At 43.1% G+C, this 21884-nt stretch overlaps 1 protein-coding gene across 1 annotated transcript in view; it reads left to right on the top strand.

Moving 5' to 3' along the window:
* The first annotated feature begins 1192 nt into the window (after positions 1-1192).
* The window catches only part of LOC137383907 (ras association domain-containing protein 5-like), a 155570-nt gene continuing 134878 nt past the window's right edge, over positions 1193-21884 (top strand). Inside the window, exon 1 of the mRNA XM_068057289.1 lies at positions 1193-1614. Coding sequence (XP_067913390.1) covers positions 1293-1614 — 322 coding nt within the window. The 5' untranslated portion in view covers positions 1193-1292. The remainder of the gene's footprint in view (positions 1615-21884) is intronic.

Below are 21884 nucleotides of genomic sequence, written 5' to 3'. Positions count from 1 at the left end.
TTTGGTCAATAATATATTTCAAGAAAAGCAGGGGTCCTGACACTGACCCCTGGGGAACTCTACTATTTACTTCCCTCCATTCTGAAAAACAACCGTTCACAATTACTCTTTGTTTCCTGTCACTCAGCCAATTTTGTACCAATGCTGCTATGGTTCCTTTTTATTCCATGGGCTCTCCGTTTGCTGACAAGCCTGTTATGTGGCACTTTATCAAATGCCTTTTGGAAGTCCACATACACCACATCAACCGCATTACCCTTATCCACCCTCTCTGTTAGCTCATCAAAATCGCAAGCAAGTTAGTTAAACGTGATTTGCCCTCAACAAATCCATACTGGCTTTCCTTAACTCATCCACATTTGTCCAAGTGACTATTAATTTTGGCCCAAATTATCATTTCTAAAAGCTTTTCCACCACTGAGATTAAAGAGAGGAAATGAAACAAATAATGCCAAATAGCTTCAAGTGCCTACAAGTAATTCACACTCGGATGTTCATTAAGTTTTAAACTAGGATACTGGAGAGAAGTAACAGGAGAGAGACGATGAAACATCACGTCAGATTATATAATGCTTTTCACAACTACACCAGATGTCTCACAGTGTTTTACAGGCAATGAAGTACTTTTGAAGAGTAGTCACTGTTGTAAAGTAGGGAAACTTTGCAGCTAGTTTGCACACAGCAAGCTCCAGGAAACAGCCATGTGATAATAAGCAGATAATCTGTTTTTGTCATGTAGAGTGAGGGATTAATTTTGGCCAGGACACCAAGTCCTGGAGCGGAGCTTGAACTTGCAAACCTTCTGACTCAGAGGCGAAAGTGACACTTTGGGAAACATTTCCCTGAAATCTGGGATTCATTTCAAAAAGGACAAAAAAAGACCGAAAAGACGTGGGGGTTTCCTTTAGGGAGCCGGGGGGGAAACACGAAGCTGGGCGATGACGGCAGCTTGAGTGAAGGAAGGTCCCTTGATCAGGCTGTTGCTGCAGCAAACGCACGTCTTGTCCATTGCGGAGTGAGAGGGTGAGCGCGGGGGGCGGGGCGCGGCGCGGCGCTGCTGTTTAAGAGGCAGCAGCGCGCGCTCAACGGCTCCAACTGTCAGCCTGGGCTCGGCGCGAGCGGCTGTGGATGCCCATTGCGTCAGCGACGCATTCAGCAGCTGCAACACCGCCTCTGGGCAGTACACACCTCCCGTATTCCTTCACCCAGGACCAGGCAGGAATTCGATCCCCCGCCTGCCCCCCTCCCCTCACCACCAGAAGCCGAGGATACTGAGGCGCTTCTCCGGCGAGATGAGGTCCGGGGAGCTCATCTTGCGATGCGTCTTGCTGGGGGGGAACTGCGGCGAGCTGCCGCCTCACGCCGCCGGTCACAGTCTGGCAAAGATGGTCAGAGCAGGTGGAGGAGGAGGGATGGCGCAGGGCTGCCGGGTCAGGATGAAGCAGGGAGCCCATCGGCCCAGAGATGTTCGGACCATCTTCCACCAAGCTGAAGATCCCAGAGTCCCGGAGGAGAAGGGAGAGGGGCATTGCTTCGTTCGGTGTTCTGTGCATACTTGGTGCGATTGTTGTGGCCACCAGATTAACCTGTGCAATGAAGCTTTCAGGTGTAAAAGTGAGTACATTGCAACTGTAATTCCGTGGCTAATATCCTGATTGGACTAAAAAAAATGGTGTTGAAAGTTTGATGTATTTTTGCTATATATGCTACAATAATTCTAATCTTACAAGTGGCACGATTTATTTTCTGGATATGTTAATGTGCATAAATGCAATCCTGCCATAAACATGCAAAGATTGATACTAACATTCCTGTGCTTGTTTGGGTGTGAAGCTATTTGTTGATTTCAGTCATGTGCGGCCTGAATTAAACCTATGGAAGTGGCAAATCTTCCCGATTGTGATTGGTTTTGGCTCGTCATATATCGCCACTCCACAAATCCATCCTTTGCTTTCCCCGTCCCACCCTGTCCATTGCTGGACTCCTGCCCTGACAGGAAGAGGAGTCTGGAGGAGGGGGAAATTGTTTAAAAAAAATGAAATATACCCGTCCGTGTACACAATATATTTTAACGGTGATCGCTCCTCATGCAATTTGAAAAGGGTAAATTGAACAGTATGGAAAGTCAGTCCCGTGTGTGTCAAAAAACATAATTTATGATTTTTCAGCGAGTGGACTTGATAACTTATGAGTTGCAAATGAATTATGGTCATTGCCATAAGCTGGGTTTGGTTTGGATTGCAGAGCCCCCAGGCTCTGTTCGATCATCTAATATTATACTCTGTTGCATAGGGTATACACTTCCTGTCCACAAATACTACTTTCTGTTGTCACAATTTTTGATTGTGCTTTTCTGTTAACATTTACCATTGAAAATTGCTGTGTAAACATTTTCCATTCAATGTTAAGGGGTAGTTTCAGGTTTTGACCACTAGGCAGCTGCTTGGAGTAAGTTTCTGAAGTCTCCGGTCTTTGTGTGTGTGTGAGTGAATGAATGAGAGAGATCTCTATTTATCTCTCTCCAACTGATCATGGGAAATGTCATGGGCAGTTGGAAATTAATTAAACAATATTTTGCTTTCAAAATAATGGTAAGGCTAATGCTGCTCTCCATTACTTATTCACAAATGGTATACAGCAACTTTGTTGCTCTGCTCTGCAAAAATGACATCATGATGTCTGCCTCACCATTGAAATGCATTGAATGAAATTGAAATTGCCTCAATTTTAAAGTTCTTATCCTTGTTTTCAAATCCCTCCTTGGCCTCACTCCTCCCTAATCTCCTACAATCCCACACCACTCAGCTATCTGCACTCATCTAATTCTAGCCTCTTGCGCATCCCCGATCGCTTCACCATTTGCGGCCGTGCCTTCGGCTGCCAAGGCCCTGAGCTCTAGAATTCCCTTTCTAAAACACTCTGCTACATCTCTTTGCTACTTTATGTCCTTCTTTAAAGCCTAGCTCTTTGGCCAAACTTCTGATCATCTGTCCCAATATGCTGGGCGTCAAATTTTGTTTTATACCGCACCTGGGAACATTTTGTTATGTTAAATGTGCTATATAAATACAAGTTGTCCTTAGTTGTTGGAGATTTTAAAGTCAAATTTTATTTATTTATTTTTGCTTTCTGTCTGGCTCTTTTGTTTTCTCTCCCTAATCCAATTTTTCTTTCCCTCTTTATTTTTCTTTCTGTACCTGATTTGACATTGAATTCATCCACACTACACTTACTTCTCTGTCTTTGCATTGTTAATTTCAGTCCTTCAATCTGATTGTTTAAGTAGATATACTGTTGCACGCCCCCTTTCTGTTGCTGCGCCGTTATCAGTTTGCACTTTTTCAGGAGCATGCCATGCCAAAAAATTCAAAAACCCATAAGCAAGTCTAACTAACAGCTGTTAGTTGCTGTTAGATACCTTGCTGCAGTAAATGGTGACCCAATAAGGTAAAAGTTAATTTGGTAAAAAAGTAAAATAATGGACATGATGATGTACTGTTACTTTGTGATTTGTTTTAATATAAAATAAAACCAAAAAAGTGCTGGAAATACTCAGCAGGTCTGGCAGCATCTGTGGAGAGAAAATCAAAGTTAATATTTCAGGTCAGTGACCTTTCATCAGAACTGGCAAAGGTTAGAAATGTAACAGGTTTTAAGCAAATAAAGCAGGGGTGGGGCAAAAGAGAACAAATGGGAAAGTGTTGATCGGATAGAGGGTCACAGAGAATAACTAACAAGGAGTTCATGGGGCAAAGGAAAAGACAAAGGGTGTGTTAATGGTGTGATGAAATACAAGTGTTAGTGCAGAGAGGGTGTTAAATGACAGAATAATGAAAGCCCTAATCACAAGCAAAAACATAAAAAAATGAAAAAAACAGTGGGCAGGCACATGGTTTTAGAAAAAAGTGTAATGATGAAACAAACTAAAATAAAATGAAATACAAATAAAAAATACAAAGTAAAACTTAAAAAAAAAGGTGGGGGGGGGGGGGCGGGGTGGGCCAGTCATGCTCTGAAATGATTGAACTCAGTGTTCAGTCTGGTAGGCTGTAGCGTGCCTAATTGGTAAATGAGATGCTGTTCCTCGAGCTTGCGTTGATGTTCACTGGAACACTGCAGCAATCCAAGGACAAATATGTGGGCATGAGAGCAGGGACTGTGTTGAAATGGCAAGCGGCAGGAAGCTTGGGGTCATGTTTTCGGACTGAGCAGAGGTGTTCTGCAAAGCGGTCACCCAATCTGCGTTTGGTCTCCCCAATATAGAAGAGACCGCATTGTGAGCAGCGAATACAGTATACTGTATTGAAAGGAGTACAAGTAAATCGTTGCTTCACCTGAAAGGAGTGTTTGGGGGCCTTGGAAAGTGAGGAGAGAGGAGGTAAAAGGGCAGGTATTACTCGTCCTGTGATTGCAAGGGAAGGTGCCATGGGAATGGGACGAGGTATTGGGGTAATGGAGGAGTGGACGAGGGTGTCGGGGAGGGAACAATCCCTTTGGAATGCTGACAGGGAGGGGGGTGGAATCCTCCGTCAAGGGAAAAGGAAGACATATCAGAAGTGGGAGAATGGAATGGAGTCCTTACAGGAGGCAGGGTGTGAGGAAGTGTAGTCAAGGTATCCATGGGAGTTGGTGGGCTTGTACTGAATGTTAGTCGACAGCCTATCCCCAGAGATGGAGACAGAGAAGTCGAGGAAGGGAAGTGTCAGAGATGGACCATAAGAAAGATATGAGAAGGGTGGAAATTAGAAGCAAAGTTAATAGCGTTTTCCAGTTCGGGGCGGGAGCAGGAAACGGCATTGATACAGTCATCAATGTACCAGAAAAAGAATTGGGGGAGAGGGCCTGAGTAGGACTGGAACAGGAATGTTCGACATATCCCACAAAGAGACAGGCATAACTAGGACCCATACGGGTACCCATAGCAACACCTTTTACTTGAAGGAAGTGATGGGAGTTGAAGGAGAAGTGTTCAATGTGAGAACAAGTTCAGCCAGGCGGAGGAGGGTGGGGATGGATGGGGAAAGATTGGGCCTCTGTTCAAGGAAGAAAAAGAGAGCTCTCAAACCGTCCTGGTGGGGGATGGAGGTGTAGGGAGATTGGACGTCCATAGTGAAGAGGAAGCAGTTAGGGCCAGGAAACTGGAAATTGTCAAAATGATGTAGGGCATCAGAAGAGTCACAGATGTAGGTGGGAAGAGACTGGACCAAGGGAGGAAAGATAGAGTCAAGATAGGAAGAAATAAGTTCAATGGAGCATGAACACGCTGAAACGATGGGTCTGCCAGGACAGTCCTGTTCGTGGATTTTAGGAAGGAGGTAGAAGTGGGCTGTCTGGGGTTGTGGGACTATGAGGTTGGAAGCTGTAGAGGGAAGATCTCTGGAGGAGATGAGATCAGTGATAGATCTGTGGACAGTAGCTTGATGTTCGGTGATGGGTTCATGGTCCAGGGAGAGGTAGGAAGAAGCGTCTGAGAGTTGGTGCTCAGCCTCTGCAAGATAGAGGTCGGTATGCCAGACAACAACAGCACCACCCTTGTCAGCAGATTTGATGACAATGTCTAGGTTCGCCCTGAGAGAATGGAGTGCAGCACGTTCAGAGGGAGACAGGTTAGAGTAAGTGAGGGGAGTGGGAAAATTGAGACGGCTGATGTCATGCTGACAGTTCTCAATGAAAAGATCAAGAGTGGGTAACAGGGCAGAGGGAGGGGTCCAGGTGGATGGAGCATGCTGGAGGCGGGTGAATGGGTCTGCTGGTCGGGGGAAAGATTCCTGGTCAAAGAAGCAAGCATGGAGGCAAAGGCGGTGGAAGAAGAGCTCAACGTCATGCTGAGTGTGAAATTTTTAATATAGTTTGAGCTGGTACAAAAGGGGCGGCACAATGGCGCAGTGATTAGCACCGCAGCCTCACAGCTCCAGCGACCCGGGTTCAATTCTGGGTACTGCCTGTGTGGAGTTTGCAAGTTCTCCCTGTGTCTGCGTGGGTTTCCTCCGGGTGCTCTGGATTCCTCCCACATGCCAAAGACTTGCAGGTTGATAGGTAAATTGGCCATTATAAATTGTCCCTAGTATAGGTCAGTGGTAGGGAAATATAGGGACAGGTGGGGATGTGGTAGGAATATGGAATTAGTGTAGGATTAGTATAAATGGGTGGTTGATGGTCGGCACAGACTCGGTGGGCCGAAGGGCCTGTTTCAGTGCTGTATCTCTAAACTAAACTAAATTAAATGCCAATCGGGCTATTGATATGTTCTTTTGGTTTTTGGATATCTATGTTGATGGTGCTTTTGCCTGTGCTGTCGTCACATTAAAATGACCTTCCCATGAAGCAGAGCTCTGTACATGTGTCCAACCAAGCACATGAACACAGAACTACTATGTCAGCTGAACTCGTTGTGATGTCCAGCTGACAGATAATTCTGGATTGCTGACTATGCGTTGCACTGAGATATCTATTATAATGGTTCTCTTAGATTGCTTACAGTTCCAAAGAACGCCTTTTTGAGCAGACCCCTTGTAAGTTTCCAGCTCAACACCACAATGTTGAAACAAACGACACCACCTTGCATTCATATAGTGCCTTTGACGTAGTAAAACATCCCAAGGTACTTCCCAGGAGCATTATCAAATAAAATTTGACATTAAGCACATAAGGAGATATATTAAGACAGGTGACCAAAAACATGGCTGCCAATGGTAGGGCGATGGAAATCGGGGATGCGCAAGAGGCCAGAATTGGAGGAACACAGACGCTGTAGGGCTGGAGAAGGTTAGAGAAAAAAGGAGGGGCAAGACCATGGAGGGTTTTGGCCACAAGGATGTGAATTCTAGATTTGAGGCATGGCTAGACTGGAAGCCAATGTAGATTAGCGAGCAGAGGGGTAATTGGTGACTGGGACTTGGTGTGAGTTAGGATATGGAGGGCAGAGTTTTGGATGAACTGAAGTTTACGGAGGGTGGATGGTGGGAGGCTGACCAAGAGAGCTTTGGAATAGTCTAGTCTGGAGGTTATAAAGGCATGGATGAGAGTTTCAGCAGCCGATGGGTTGAGTTAAGGGCAGATTAAACATTATTACTGTAATAAAGTTATTCCAATGTGAGGAGCAGCTTTATTGAAATGATGTTTATTCTATTGAATTGAAATAAATGCTTAAGACATAACTTTTTAATAAAAATAAAAAATAGACACTTCAATTTTTCTGATTATTTCACCTATTCTCTATTTCCTGCTTTTCGCAGTCCTTTTTAACATTAATTTAACACCTTTTTGACCTAATAAAACCCATCTTTTCTTTAATTGGACCTTCCTTATAATTGAAAAAAGATTATCTTAAACTTTGTCTATGTTGGCAATGGGATCACCATTTTAAAATCTGGGTTTTCAATGACTGTAACATTAGCTAACATATTGGCCTTTAAACAATTGAGGAACAATGATTTGTAAGATTAACAACATGCAAACATGTCAATGTTTATTTTTTATTGGCCTTTAACCAGTTCTTGTCAAACAGCAAGTCTTTTTTTCACGGTTTTCGTGCAGTCCATTCTTGCACAGGAGTATTCCACATAACATCGGTAACAACAGACAATTGTTCATGCTTTTTACGATATTGCACCATTGTTAAAACATATCTACGTTTTCATTAATGAACAGAAATGTATAATTCATGGATTAAGATTATGAGGTATTTTGCTGAATTTGTGGTTTCTATAATCTAGAGACACAATAAAGTATTTTATATGTTAAAATGAATGTGGAAAATACATCATATATTTTAATGTGTTTGCAGATACATTGTCAAAAACAAGGCTTAACTTGGCAGGATGGGGCATGAACGTTCAAAGTAAAAATCAATATTTTAACCAATTTCCAGTTAGAAAAACATTTTATCTTAGTTCTAATCAGGAAAAAATCAAGCTGATTTGAAAAGTATGTGATTAAAATGAGTTTAAAAAGATACTAGTCAAAAGAAGAAACAGAACCTTGCCTGCCAGACATAGAGATAAGAATACCATACATTCAGGACAATAGTCCAATTGCACTCAGTGGTGAGAAGTATCTAGCTTAGTGCTGAAACTAGTGTTCTTGGAGCCTCCAGTGAGGAAAGAACAAAGATAAAGTTTAAAAAAAATTGAATATAAAGAATGTATAACTAAACGCTATTTTTTTTGTTCACGGCTGTTAGAAATGGCTACTGAACAGAAGTTCACGTCTCAAGGTAAATGTAACAGTGGCGATCTAGCTGTCTTCAGCTGAATGGTTCAAACACATTGTTTAATCTGAAAGTTCAAATGGATCCTTATTTAGGATAGAACTCTGCTTGATAGTGGCGTAGCATGTTGGTGTTCCAACATGCAGTTGCATGGATAAAACACAACTTGAATTGGGGGTAAACACAGTTGCTCATTTCTCAAGGTAGAATCTACTTCAAGAGGTGTGGCAATATAAGTTTTTGAGGGCCACATGTGGAGCCTTCTTTGCACAAACATTTGTAGAATTTCCAAGTCTCTCACATCTGGTATGAGACTGGAGCTGTTCCATGCGATGTACAATTGTCCTGTGAGATGCACAAATTTGGCAAAAGTATTACATATTTCAATTTTTGGCATGCAGATAAGCTGATGGAAAAGATTACTCCAAGAAAAAAGTAAAATGTTTAATTCTCATTGAACATTTAACAGCCTTCCAATATACTATTGAAAGAAAGTCATCTGTCTATATTCTGCTGTTTTGATGCTTTGAATTTTAGGCCCCAGTTTTGCCTGTTGAACTATTCTAATAAAAGCTGAAGGTTTGCAAATTTGCCCTTGTAGAATGAATAGATGTTTTGCTATAGACTCTATCTTTTCTCCGCTGGTCCAGTCTCTTCCCACCTACATCCGTGACTCTTCTGACGCCCTACGTCATTTTGACAATTTCCAGTTTCCTGGTCCCAACCGCCTCCTCTTCACTATGGACGTCCAATCGCTGTACACCTCCATCCCCCACCAGGATGGTTTGAGGGCTCTCCGCTTCTTCCTGGAACAGAGGCCCAACCAGTCCCCATCCACCACCACCCTCCTCCGCCTGGCTGAACTTGTTCTCACATTGAACAACTTCTCCTTCAACTCCACGCACTTCCTTCAAGTAAAAGGTGTCGCTATGGGTACCCGCATGGGTCCTAGTTATGCCTGTCTTTTTGTGGGATATGTCGAGCATTCTTTGTTCCAGATCTACTCAGGCCCCCTCCCCCAACTCTTTTTCCGGTACATTGATGACTGTATCAGTGCCGTTTCCTGCTCCCGCCCCGAACTAGAAAACTTTATCAACTTTGCTTTCAATTTCCACCCTTCTCTCACCTTTACATGGTCCATCTCTGACACTTCCCTTCCCTTCCTCGACTTCTCTGTCTCCATCTCTGGGGATAGGTTGTCTACCAATATCCATTATAAGCCCACCGACTCCCACAGCTACCTCGACTACACTTCTTCACACCCTACCTCCTGTAAGGACTCCATTCCATTCTCTCAGTTTCTCCGTCTCCGACGCATCTGCTCTGATGATGCTACCTTCCATGACGGTGCTTCTGATATGACCTCCTTTTTCCTCAACCGAGGATTTCCCCCCACTGTGGTTGACAGGGCCCTCAACCGTGTCCGACCCATTCCCCGCACCTCTACCCTCACCCCTTCCCCTCCCTCCCAGAACCGTGACAGGGTTCCCCTTGTCCTCACTTTTTTCATCCCACCAGCCTCCATATCCAAAGGATCATCCTCCACCATTTTCGCCACCTCCAGCGTGATGCCACTACCAGTCGCATCTTCCCCTCCCTTCCCCTGTCAGCATTCCGAAGGGATCGTTCCCTCCGCGACACCCTGGTCCACTCCTCCATTACCCCCACCACCTCGTCCCCGTCCCAGGGCACCTTCCCCTGCAATCGCAGGAGGTGTAATACCTGCCCATTTACCTCCCCTCTCCTCACTATCCCAGGCCCCAAACACTCCTTTCAGGTGAAGCAGCGATTTACTTGTACTTCTTTCAATGTAGTATACTGTATTCGCTGCTCACAGTGTGGTCTCTTCTACATTGGGGAGACCAAGCGCAGACTGGGTGACCGCTTTGTGGAACATCTCCGCTCAGTCCGCAAGCAGGACCCTGAGCTTCCGGTTGCTTGCCATTTCAACACTCCCCCCTGCTCTCATGCTCACATCTCTGTCCTGGGATTGCTGCAGTGTTCCAGTGAACATCAACGCAAGCTTGAGGAACAGCATCTCATCTACCGATTAGGCACACTACAGCCTGCCGGACTGAACATTGAGTTCAATAATTTCAGAGCATGACAGCCCCCCATTTTACTTTCATTTTTAGTTATTTTTTCTTCCTTTTTTTAACATTCTTTTTTACATTTTTTACTATCTTTTTTTTGCATTTATTTCATTTCATCTTAGTTTGTTCAGTTTGCTTACCCACTGTTTTTTTCAGGTTTTTTTTCAGGTTTGCACTTGCTGCTGTTCAGTATTCAGTGTATTCACACCTAATCTGTACTAATGCTTTGTCTTTCAACACACCATTAACATATTGTTTGCCTTTGCTCCGTGACCTTTTGGTCAGCTATATGACCTGGTCCAATCTGCACCTTCTCCTTTTGTTATCTCTTGCCCCACCCCCACCTCACTTGCTTATAATCTGTGACTTTTCTAATATTTGTCAGTTCCGAAGAAGGGTCACTGACCCGAAACGTTAACTCTGCTTCTCTTTCCACAGATGCTGCCAGACCTGCTGAGTGATTCCAGCATTTCTTGTTTTTGTTTCAGATTTACAGCATCCGCAGTATTTTGCTTTTGTTTTGCTATAGTTATAGGATGTTTATTTCCTGAATTGTTACTGTCCATAATCTAAGGAACAGATTATAAATTGGGTCATTTCATGGAACTAGATTTGGCTGAATTTTGATTAAAATTTGCAGTTGCAAAGTCCATAAAAACAAAACCTTATGTAATTTACAGTTTTTTTTGGGCACAAACCATAGTTTACTTTTTATATTCACTTTTCAAATATAGTAACTTGTCACATGTTTGTGATGGTACATGCTCACTTCAGTGGTAGAATTAATCTGTTCCTATTTTATCAATCTGCTGCTTTTCTATGCTGAAACTGTAGCCAATTATTTCACTAATATAGAACAAAGGATGTACTGTCACTTCACTTCCTATTGCCATAATCACATCCTCATCCTTACTTTGATATGGGTGATCAACTGGTTTGACCCATTCATGTAATACATCCATAGTAGTACTGTATAACTTGTAAAATGTCCTTTTAAAATGATCAGTTATAGCTTGACACAACTGTAATCTCATTAGCTATAGTAAAGTTCTATAATGACCACTCAAGGGATTATTTAGCAGTGGCATTTATTGACAAATAAAGTCTTAAAAACAGGCTTGTTATTCTTTACATAGTGGATTTGGGTTGCGTTATAGTGATCCTTTGGACAGGTGATCCCCTGAATCGATGTCATTTAATCAATTAAGACTGGCCAGATAAGGCAATGCTGGATGAATATTGAAAAAGAAATGGCACTGGTGTGGGATTGATTTTTAATTTGCCTACATTACATTTTTAATGCTTTTTTTCAAAAAAAATCTCTTACTCCATTACTTAAACTTGAATGAGAAAGAAAATTCTTGAAATGGATGCAATTTATTTTCAATACTAGTAATGAACATGGGAGAGGGAAATATAAAACAGGGTACAAAGGATCGAATGCATGAAGCATGTGGATAAAGTGCTAATGATGGATTGGAAATTGAGAAATAAATGGAATGATTTTAATACAAGCTGGCAACATCTTTCAGCGTGCAAATGCTACAGGTTAATTTGATTCAGATTAGTTGGCAGGTGAATATTTCTGCCCTGGTAAGTACAAGTAAGGTTAGAAATACTTCTGTAACTACTATATTTATCACAGCACATTTTATTTTATATATGGTTCCTTTCCTATATTAGCTTATGTATCTGGTATGAAGCTGGCCAAACCTCAAAAAATTGTGATGCCAATGATCACCAAAAGCCACAAGTAAGAGTTGAGTAAGATTTTCAGCACTGAAATGGTATTGGTAGGATATTTTGTGAACATAGCAGCCACAACTTAATGTGCTACTTTTGAATATGTTGTTCCAAGATGTGGTGCTAAAGGAGAGCTTCCACATTTTCCCTATGCAGTTGCTGCACTTAAAATATTAACAGTGAATAAGTCTGATATAGCAGCATTTGGAAAATCACTTTGGATTAAAGTGATTGATTGAAGTATGATATGGAGCAGCTTAATTAAATCAGTAATAACAGTCTATATTTGCAGTGAAGGAAATGTGATTTAAAATTATTAATGATAGCACTGCATTAACAAGCAGCTAAAATTTACTACCCAGAGTAAAAAGGAAGGGCAACACGAGCAACAGCGTAAGGTACGTGGGAAATGTTGGGAACATGATTACTAGGAACGCGATAATATTGGGAACTAAAATCTTCATCTACGGTAGGCCGAATATTCTAATGTAGCTCAATTCTGGCTGCTTTGGAATAAGTGAGCTTAAAAAGAAAATGAGAACACTACACCTGCAGAGAAATATACATTTGTACTTTTGTACAATATTTCACAATATCAAAGTATAGAGAGGAGTAACGGGTAGCAAGAGCAAAACCATTCTCTATTGTAGTTTGGCCAAATGTTGGTCTACTGGGAGGGGTCGGGTATCCCGGTGTATTCAATTCTTGCCATTTACGATTGCTAAAGTTAAAAGAACATACTGACTTCCATTTATGTGTTTTCCAGATTTAATGTCCCTGACGTTTTTGGGATATAGATACGGTGCATGTATAATTCTGTCTAAATATGTATATATTATTCAAAATCCTCATTTAACAGTATCTGAAATTCTTTCTTCAGTAATTCCATGCTTTTTTATGTTATTTGATCTTTTTGCTTAATATTAAATCAATGACCGATTCATTATTGACATGCATTGATTATTTCAATATTCATCAATATACATATTTAAAAATATTAAAATTGGTGCCAGACACTTATGTATTAACAAATTCCACTCTCTCTTTGACCTGGGAAAATGGATTTATGACCATTGAGCTTTTAGTAGTGTGCATATGACCTTTTTGAATAGCCATGAATAAATAATTCCTTATGTTAGTGCTGCTGCTTAAACTTGAATGAGAAAGTCAAATCCTGAAATGGATGCAGTTTATCTTCAATACTAGTAATGAACTGGTCCCTGGGATATAGAAGTACAAAAACAGGGTACAAAGGATTAAATTGAGAAATAAACTGCTTGCTAATGCAGTGCTATCATTAATAATTTTAAATCACATTTCCTTCACTGTTTAATATAGACTGTTATTATTGATTTAATTAAGCTGCCCCATATCAAACGTCAATCACTTTAATCCAATGTGATTTTCCAAATGCTGCTGTATCAGACTTCTTCACTGTTAATATTTTAAGTGCAGCAATTGCTTGGAGACTGTGACAGATATTACATTCTTTTACTGCCAAACATGTCTGTTGGCTCATTTGACCTAACCTGAGTACATAACCATGTACAAGGTGCAAAATGAGAATAAATCTATTTTCCAGCAATAGTAGAGGAAACAGACAAAAGAGGAATAGTAGAAACCACTTGAGCATTTAATCTAGGAGCACAAACTCTCTGAAGAATCATGGATGTGAGTTGATATCATAGCACACTGAGACATGACACAATATTTGAATGCACTACTCCATAATGGACCCCTGCCTTGGGCATCTAACATTTAAAATGGGTTTTGTAGGCAAATCTATATATCAAATTAACAATCTTTGAGGCATTACACAAAATGCATTGCAAAACAATTTAAATTATATTGGACCCATGGAATGGAAATAAGGTTGTAGTATTAGGGAACAAATTGGAGCCATTGTACAAATACAAAGTAATGAGTTGTAGGGCTCAATATTCCAGGATATAGAATCTTCAGGCTTGATGGTGGGGAGGTGGGGGGTAGGGGGGATGTAATAGAGGAGGTGGCATTGCACTATTGATCAATGAGTCAATTACTGCAGTAAAGAGGGATGATAGCTTAGAAGGTTCCTCAAATGAGGCCATAGGGGTAGAACTTAAAAACAAAAAGGGGGCAATCACTTGGCTGGGAGTGTACTACAGGCCTCCAAATAGTAAGGGAGAGATAGAGGAGCAGATATTTGGCAAATCTCAGAGGTGTAAAAATAATAGGGTAATAATAGTGGGGGGTTTCAACTTCCCTAATATTAACTGGGATAGTCTTAGTGCAAAAGGCTTAAAGGGGACAAATTCTTAAAGTGCATACAGGAGAGCTTTTTGAACCAGCACATAGGAAGTCTGACAAGAGAAGGAGCGTTACTGGACCTTATCCTAGGGAATGAGGCTGGACAAGTAGTAGAAGTGTCAGTGGGGGAGCATTTCGGGGATAGTGACCATAACTCTGTAAGATTTAAGGTAGTTATGGAAAAGGACAAAGGTGGACTGGAAATAAAGGTACTGAATTGGGCCAATTTCAATATGATAAAGCAGGATCTGGCCAAAGTGGACAGGGAGCAGCTACTTGTAGGAAAGTCTACATCAGACCAGTGGGAGTCATTCAAAAAGGAAATAGTGAGAGTTCAGGGCCATATTACCGTAAAGGTGAAGGGCAGGACCAAGAAGTCCAGGGAACCCTGGATGTCCAGGGATATAGAGGATTGGATAAGGGAAAAAAAGGAGGCTAATGGCCGATTCAGAGGGCTGAAAACAGTGGAGGCCCTAGAGGAGTATAGAAAGTGTAGCGGGGTACTTAAAAAAAGTAATCAGGAGAGTGAAAAGGGAGCATGAAAAATCACTGGCAGGCAAGATAAAGGAAAATCCCAAGGCGTTTTATCAGTATTATTAAGGGCAAGAGGATAACCAGGGAAAGAGTAGGGTCCAAAGTGGCAATCTGTCTGTGGAGCCGGAGGACTTAGGTGAGGTTTTAAATGATTACTTTTCATCTGTGTTCACCTATGGAGAAGGACGATGTAGAGATCAGGGAGATGGATTGTGATATACTCGAACAAATTAGCCTTGAAAGGGAGGAGGTTTTAGCGGGCTTAAAAGTGCATAAATCCCCAGGCCCAGATGAGATGTAACCCAGGCTGATATGTGAGGCAAGGGAGGAGATAGAAGGGGCTCTGACACAAATTTTCAAATCCTCTCTGGCCACAGGAGAGGTGCCAGAGGACTGGAGGACAGCGAATGTGGTACCATTATTCAAGTAGGGTAGCAGAGATAAACCAGATAATTACAGGCCGCTGAGTCTAACATCAATGGTAGGGAAACTATTGGAAAACATTCTGAGGGACAGGATTAATCTCCACTTGGAGAGGCAGGGATTAATCAAGAATAGTCAGCATGACTTTTTCAGGGGGAGATCGTGTCAAATAAACTTGATTGAATTTTTCGAGGAGGTGACTAGGTGTGCAGATGAGGGTAAAGCAGTTGATGTAGTCTACATGGACTTCAATAAGGCTTTTGAAAAGGTCCCGCATGGGAGATTGGTTAAGAAGGTAAGAACCCATGGGATCCAGGGCAATTTGGCAAATTGGAACCAAAATTGGCTTAGTGGCAGGAGGCAGAGGGTGATGGTCGAGGGTTGTCTTTGCGAGTGGAAGCCTGTGACCAGTGGTGTATCGCAGAGATCGTTGCTGGGACCCTTGCTGTTTGTAGTGTACATTAATGATTTAGACGTGAATATAAGAGGTATGATCAGTAAGTTCGCAGATGACACAAAAATCGGTGGTGTCGTAGATAGTGAGGAGGAAAGCCTTATATTAGACGACGATATAGATGGGCTGGTAAGATGGGCAGAGCAGTGACAAATGGAATTTAATCCTGAGAGGTGTGAGGTGATGCATTTTGGGAGGACTAACAAGGCAAGGGAATATATAATGGGTAGCAGGACCCTAGGAAGTACAGAGGGTCAGAGAGACCTTGGTGTAATTGTCCATAGATCACTGAAGGCAGCAGCACAGGTAGATAAGGTGGTTAGGAAGGCATATGGGATACATGCCTTTAACTGCCAAGGCATAGAATATAAGAGCAAGGAGGTTATGATGGAGCTGTGTAAAACGCTAGTTTGGCCACAGCTGGAGTACTGTGTACAGTTCTGGTCACCACACTATTGGAAGGATGTGATTGCACTGGAGAGGGTGCAGACGAGATTCACCAGGATGTTTCCTGGGCTGGAGCATTTCAGCTATGAAGAGAGACTGGATAGGCTAGGTTTGTTTTCCTTAGAGCACAGAAGACTGAGGGGGGACATGATTGAGGTATACAAAATTATGAGGGGCATAGATAGGGTAGATAGGAAGAAACTTTTTCCCTTAGTGGAAGTGTCAATAACCAAGGGGCATAGATTTAAGGTAAGGTGCAGGAGGTTTCAAGAGGATTTGAGGAATTTTTTTTCACCCAGAGGGTGGTTGGAATTTGGAACACACTGTCTGAAGGGGTGGTAGAGGCAGGACCCTCATAACATTTAAGAAGTATTTAGATGAGCACTTGAAACGTCATAGTATACAAGGTTACGGGCCAAGTGCTGAATAATGGGTTTAGCATAGATAGGTGCTTGATGGCCAGTATGGACACGATGGGCTGAATGTCCTGTTTCTGTGCTGTATAACTGTATGACTATCTTAGAAAACTACAAGTTAATCTCTTATGGCATTGTAGTTGTCAAGATCAATTTTGTTTTTTCAGGTTGAGCAAATATAAAGCTTGGGGAAATTATGGAGGAGGGAGGGGTATAGGAAGGGAGAATGGAGAGGGTGAGAAGTGGAGTGCTGAGAAAGGGGAATTTAGATCAGTGATCATAAGGGGACTAACACTTGGAACAATCAGCCAGTGTTGGATATGCTGTGGCTGGGGAATGCAGACATGTGGGATAAGTACCACAGAAGTTGAAATGAAACCAGAATGATTTGAGGAATTGGAGTATGAGGAGCAATTATGTAAATTGGGCAGGTTCTCCCTGGAAAGAAAAAAATTGAAAGGTGTATGCTTGCTGTTTTTAGGAGTCTAAAGGAACCAGATAATGTAGATAAAAGCAAAATATTGCAGATGCTGGCAATCTGAAATAAAAACAAGAAATGCTGGAACCACTCAGCAGGTCTGGCAGCATCTGTGAAAAGAGAAGCAGAGTTAACGTTTCGGGTCAGTGACCCTTCATCGGAACCATGACTAATGTCCTTTAGGGAAGGAAATCTGCTGTTCTTACCTGGTCTGGCCTACATGTGACTCCAGACCCACAGAAATGTGGTTGGCTCTTAAATGCCTCTGAAATGGCCTAGCGAGCCACTCCGTTCTATCTAACTGCTACAAAGTCAATAAGGAATGAAACTGGACGGACCACCCAGCATTGACCTAGGCACCTGAAACAACCATGGCAAACCCAGCCCTGTCGACCCTGCAAAGTACTCCTTACGAACATCTGGGGGCTTGTGCCAAAGTTGGGAGAGCCGTCCCACAGATGAGTCAAGCAACAGCCTGACATAGTCATACTCACGGAATCATACCTCACAATGTCCCAAACACCACCATCACCATCCCCGGGTATGTCCTGTCCCACCAGCAGGACAGACCCAGCAAAGTTGGCAGCATGGGTATACAGTCGGGAGGGAGTTGCCCTGGGAGCCCTCAACATTGCCTCTGGATTCCATGAAGTCTCATGGCATCAGGTCAAACATGGGCAAGGAAACCTCCTGCTGATTACCACCTACTGTCCCCCCTAAGCTGATGAATCAGTACTCCTCCATGTTGAACACCACTTGGAGAAAGCACTGTGGGTGGCAAGGGTGCAGAATGTACTCTGGGTGGGGGACTTCAATGTCCTTCACCAAGAGTGGCTCATTGGCACCGGTACTGACTGAGCTGGCCGAGTCTGAAAGGACATAGCTGCGAGACTGGGTCTGTGGCAGGTGGTAAGGGAAAAATGTACTTGACCTCGTTCTAATCAATCTACCTGCTGCAAATGCATCTGTCCATTACAATATTGGTAGGAGTGACCACAGCACAGTCCTTGTGGAGACAAAGTCCCATCTTCATATTGAGGATACCCTCCATTGTGTTGTGTGGCACTACCTGCTAAATGGGATAGATTTCGAATCGATCAAACAATGCAAAACAGGGCATCCGTGAGGCACTGTGGGCCATCAGCAGCAGCAGAATTGTACTCGGCCACAATCTGTAACCTCATGACCCGGCATATCCCCCACTCTACCATTACCATCAAGCTGGGGGACCAACCCTGGTTCAATGAAGAGTGTGTGAGGGCATGCCAGGAGCAGCACCAGGCATACCTCAAAATGAGGTGTCAATCTGCTAAAGCTACAACCCAGGACTACTTGCATGCCAAACAGCATAAGCAGCATGCAATAGATAGAGCTAAGCGATCCCATAACCAATGGATTAGATTTAAGCTCTGCAGTCCTGCCAGCTCCAGTCGTGAATGGTGGTGGACAATTAATCAACTAATAGGAAGGGAGGCTCCACAAATATCCCCATCTTCAACGATGGGGGAGCCCAGCACATCAGTGCAAAAGACGAGGCTGAAGCATTTGCATCCATCTTCAGCCAGAACTTCCAAGTAGATGATCCATCTCTGCCTCCTCTTGAGGTCCCCAGCATCACAGATGCCAGTCTTCAGCTAATCTGATTCACTCCACGTGATAGTCAAGAACCAGCTGAAGGCACTGGATACTGCAAAGGCTATTGACCCTGACAAGACTCCGGCAATTGTACAGAAGACTTGTGTTCCAGAACTAGCTATGCCCCTAGCCAAACTGTTCCAGTACAGCCAATACCACTGACGCATAGTGGCAGCAGTGCGTACCATCTACAAGATGCACTGCAGCAATGCACTAAGGCTCCTTCGACAGCACCTTCCAAATTTGCGACCTCTACTACCTAGAAGGACAAGGGCAGCAGATGCCTGGGAACTCCACCACCTGCAAGTTCCCCTCCAAGCCACACACTATTCTGACCTGGAGGTATATCTCTGTTTCTTCACTGTTGCTGGGTCAAAATCCTGGAACTCCCTTCCTAACAGCACTGTTGGTGTACCTACCCCACACGGACTGCAGCAGTTCAAGAAGGCGGCTCACCACCACCTTCTCAAGGGCAATTAGGAATAGGCAATAAATGATGTCTTACCGAGCGACACCCATGTCCCATGAATGAATAAAAAAAAAAAAATCTACCTGCCAATGTGGAAAATTACCATGCAAGTCCTTGTTACGTTCAGGTGAGAAAGGTGTCTAGGGGTCTTTTACTGTCTTCACCTGGTCTTATTGTAACAGGGTTTGATTTTTAAACACACTGTTTTGAGTTTCCCCCCCTTGGTGAATCCTGGAAATCTTGTATTCAAGAAGGGTAGCAGGGATAAACCAGGTAATTACAGACCAGTGAGTCTAACATCAGTGGTAGGGAAACTATTGGAAAATATTCTGAGGGACAGGATTAATCTTCACTTGGAGAGGCAGGGATTAATCAGGGATAGTCAGCATGGCTTTGTTAGGGGGAGATCGTGTCTAAGAAGCTTGATTGAATTTTTCGAGGAGGTGACTAGATATGTAGATGAGGGTAAGGCAGTTGATGTAGTTTACATGGACTTCAGTAAGGCTTTTGATAAGGTCCCGCATGGGAGATTGGTTAAGAAGGTAAGAGCCCATGGGATCCAGAGCAATTTGGTAAATTGGGTCCAAAATTGGCTTAGTGGCAGGAGGCAGGGGGTGATGGTTGTTTTTGCGAGTGGAAGCCTGTGACCAGTGGTGTACCGCAGGGATCGGTGCGTGGACCCTTGCTGTTTGTAGTGTACATTAATGATTTAGACGTGAATCTAGGAGTATGATCAGTAAGTTTGCCGATGACATGAAAATGGTGGTGTTGTAAGTAGTGAGGAGGAAAGCCTTAGATTACAGGACGATATGGATGGGCTGGTAAGATGGGCGGAGCAGTGGCAAATGGAATTTAATCCTGAGAAGAGGTGATGCATTTTGGGAGGACTAACAAGGCAAGGGAATATACAATGGATGGTAGGACCCTAGGAAGTACAGAGGGTTAGAGGGACCTTGTTGTGCTTGTCCATAGATCACTGAAGGCAGCAGCACAAGTAGATAAGGTGGTTAGGAAGGCATATTGGATACTTGCCTTTATTAGCCGAGGCATAGAATATAAGAGCAAAGAGGTTATGATGGATCTGTATAAAATGCTAGTTAGGCCACAGCTGGAGTACTGTGTACAGTTCTGGTCACCGCACTATAGGAAGGATGTGCTTGCACTGGAGAGGGTGCAGCGGAGATTCACCAGGATGTTTCCTGGGCTGGAGCATTTCAGCTGTGAAGAGAGACTGGATAGGGTTGTTTTCTTTAGAGCAGAGAAAGCTGAGGGGGGACCTGATTGAGGTGTACAAAATTATGAGAGGCAATGATAGGATAGATAGGAAGAAACTTTTTGCCTTAGCGGAGGGATCAATAACCAGGGGGCATAGATTTAAGGTAAGGTGCAGGAGGTTTAGAGGGGATTTGAGGAATTTTTTTTCACCCAGAGGGTGGTTGGAATCTGAAACACACTACCTGAAGGAGTGGTAGAGGCAGGAGCCCTCACAACATTTAAGAAGTATTTAGATGAGCATTTGAAACGCCATAGCATACAAGACTACGGGCCAAGTGCTGGAAAATGGGATTAGAATAGGTGCTTGATGGCTGTCGCAGACACGATGGGCCGAAGGGCCTGTTTCTGTGCTGTATAACTCTGACTCTATGACCACTTTCCAATGATAAGGCAAAGAAATTAGCATACCAGGTTTTCTTAGGTTTAAAGAAGAAAAGTGAAATGTATTAGAACTTAAACTCTAATTTGCTTTATGCCTATGGATACACGGCGCGCCTCATGCTAGCATGCATCATCGATACGCACATGCAAATAGAGACAGAAAAGAGCAGGAGAGAAATAAAACGGAGAGGTTTGAGGCAAAATCAGAAGAGGGTTTCTTGTTACTGTTTCTGTGTTTCCAGCTCGCCATAGAGTCTTTGATTGTAGACAGCTCTTACTTTTCGTTGGGGCCCAGTATTCTTCTTAAACCTTGTTCATGTAGGAGACTAGTCTCTCTGAGTTTACGTGTCTTCAATGGTTCTTCAGTTCTGTGAGAAAGAGATGGGAGCAGACAGGAGAGAGGTGTTCTCAGTCCAGGAGCAAACAACCTTTTGAGTTTTAACCCTGTGGCCAGTTCAAATTTAAAAAAAACTCCACCAGTTAGCCAGTCATGTGACTAAACTGGTCTGACCATGTCTGTTTGTGTTTTCGGCCATCTTAGTAGTTAACCTGGAATGCTTCAACGTCTGTTAATAAAAAGTCCATTGTGGTTTAAATTGGAGCAGGGAATAGCCCCTTTGTCCTTTTGAAGTACTGTCTGTCGATATGCTAATGTCTCTCACCAACTAAAGTCTCCAATTGCTTTTTAAAGCAAGTTCTTTCTTCACCAACAACAGTTTAAAATCAATGTTCATGTGGCAAAATTGATTTTTCCTCATTCTTAGCAGGTGGGGGTCTTGCCTGACAGTCCTGTACACAAAAAGCAGGACAAATCCAACCCGGACAATTACTGCCCTATCAGTCTACTCTGGATCATTAGCAAAGTGATGGAAGGGGTCACGATAGTGCTATCAAACGGCACTTGCTCAGCAATAACCTGTGCACTGACACTGAATTTGGGTTCTGTCAGGGCCACCCAGCTCCAGATCTCATTGCAGCCTTGGTCTAAACATGGACAAAAGAGCTGAACTCCAGAGGTGAGGTGAGAGTGACTTCCCT

This window comes from Heterodontus francisci, chromosome 25, assembly GCF_036365525.1.
Source record: "Heterodontus francisci isolate sHetFra1 chromosome 25, sHetFra1.hap1, whole genome shotgun sequence".
In the NCBI taxonomy this organism is placed as follows: Eukaryota; Metazoa; Chordata; class Chondrichthyes; order Heterodontiformes; family Heterodontidae; genus Heterodontus; species Heterodontus francisci.
Note: the sequence above shows the minus strand (reverse complement) of the source record. Positions and strands in the feature narration are given on the sequence as shown.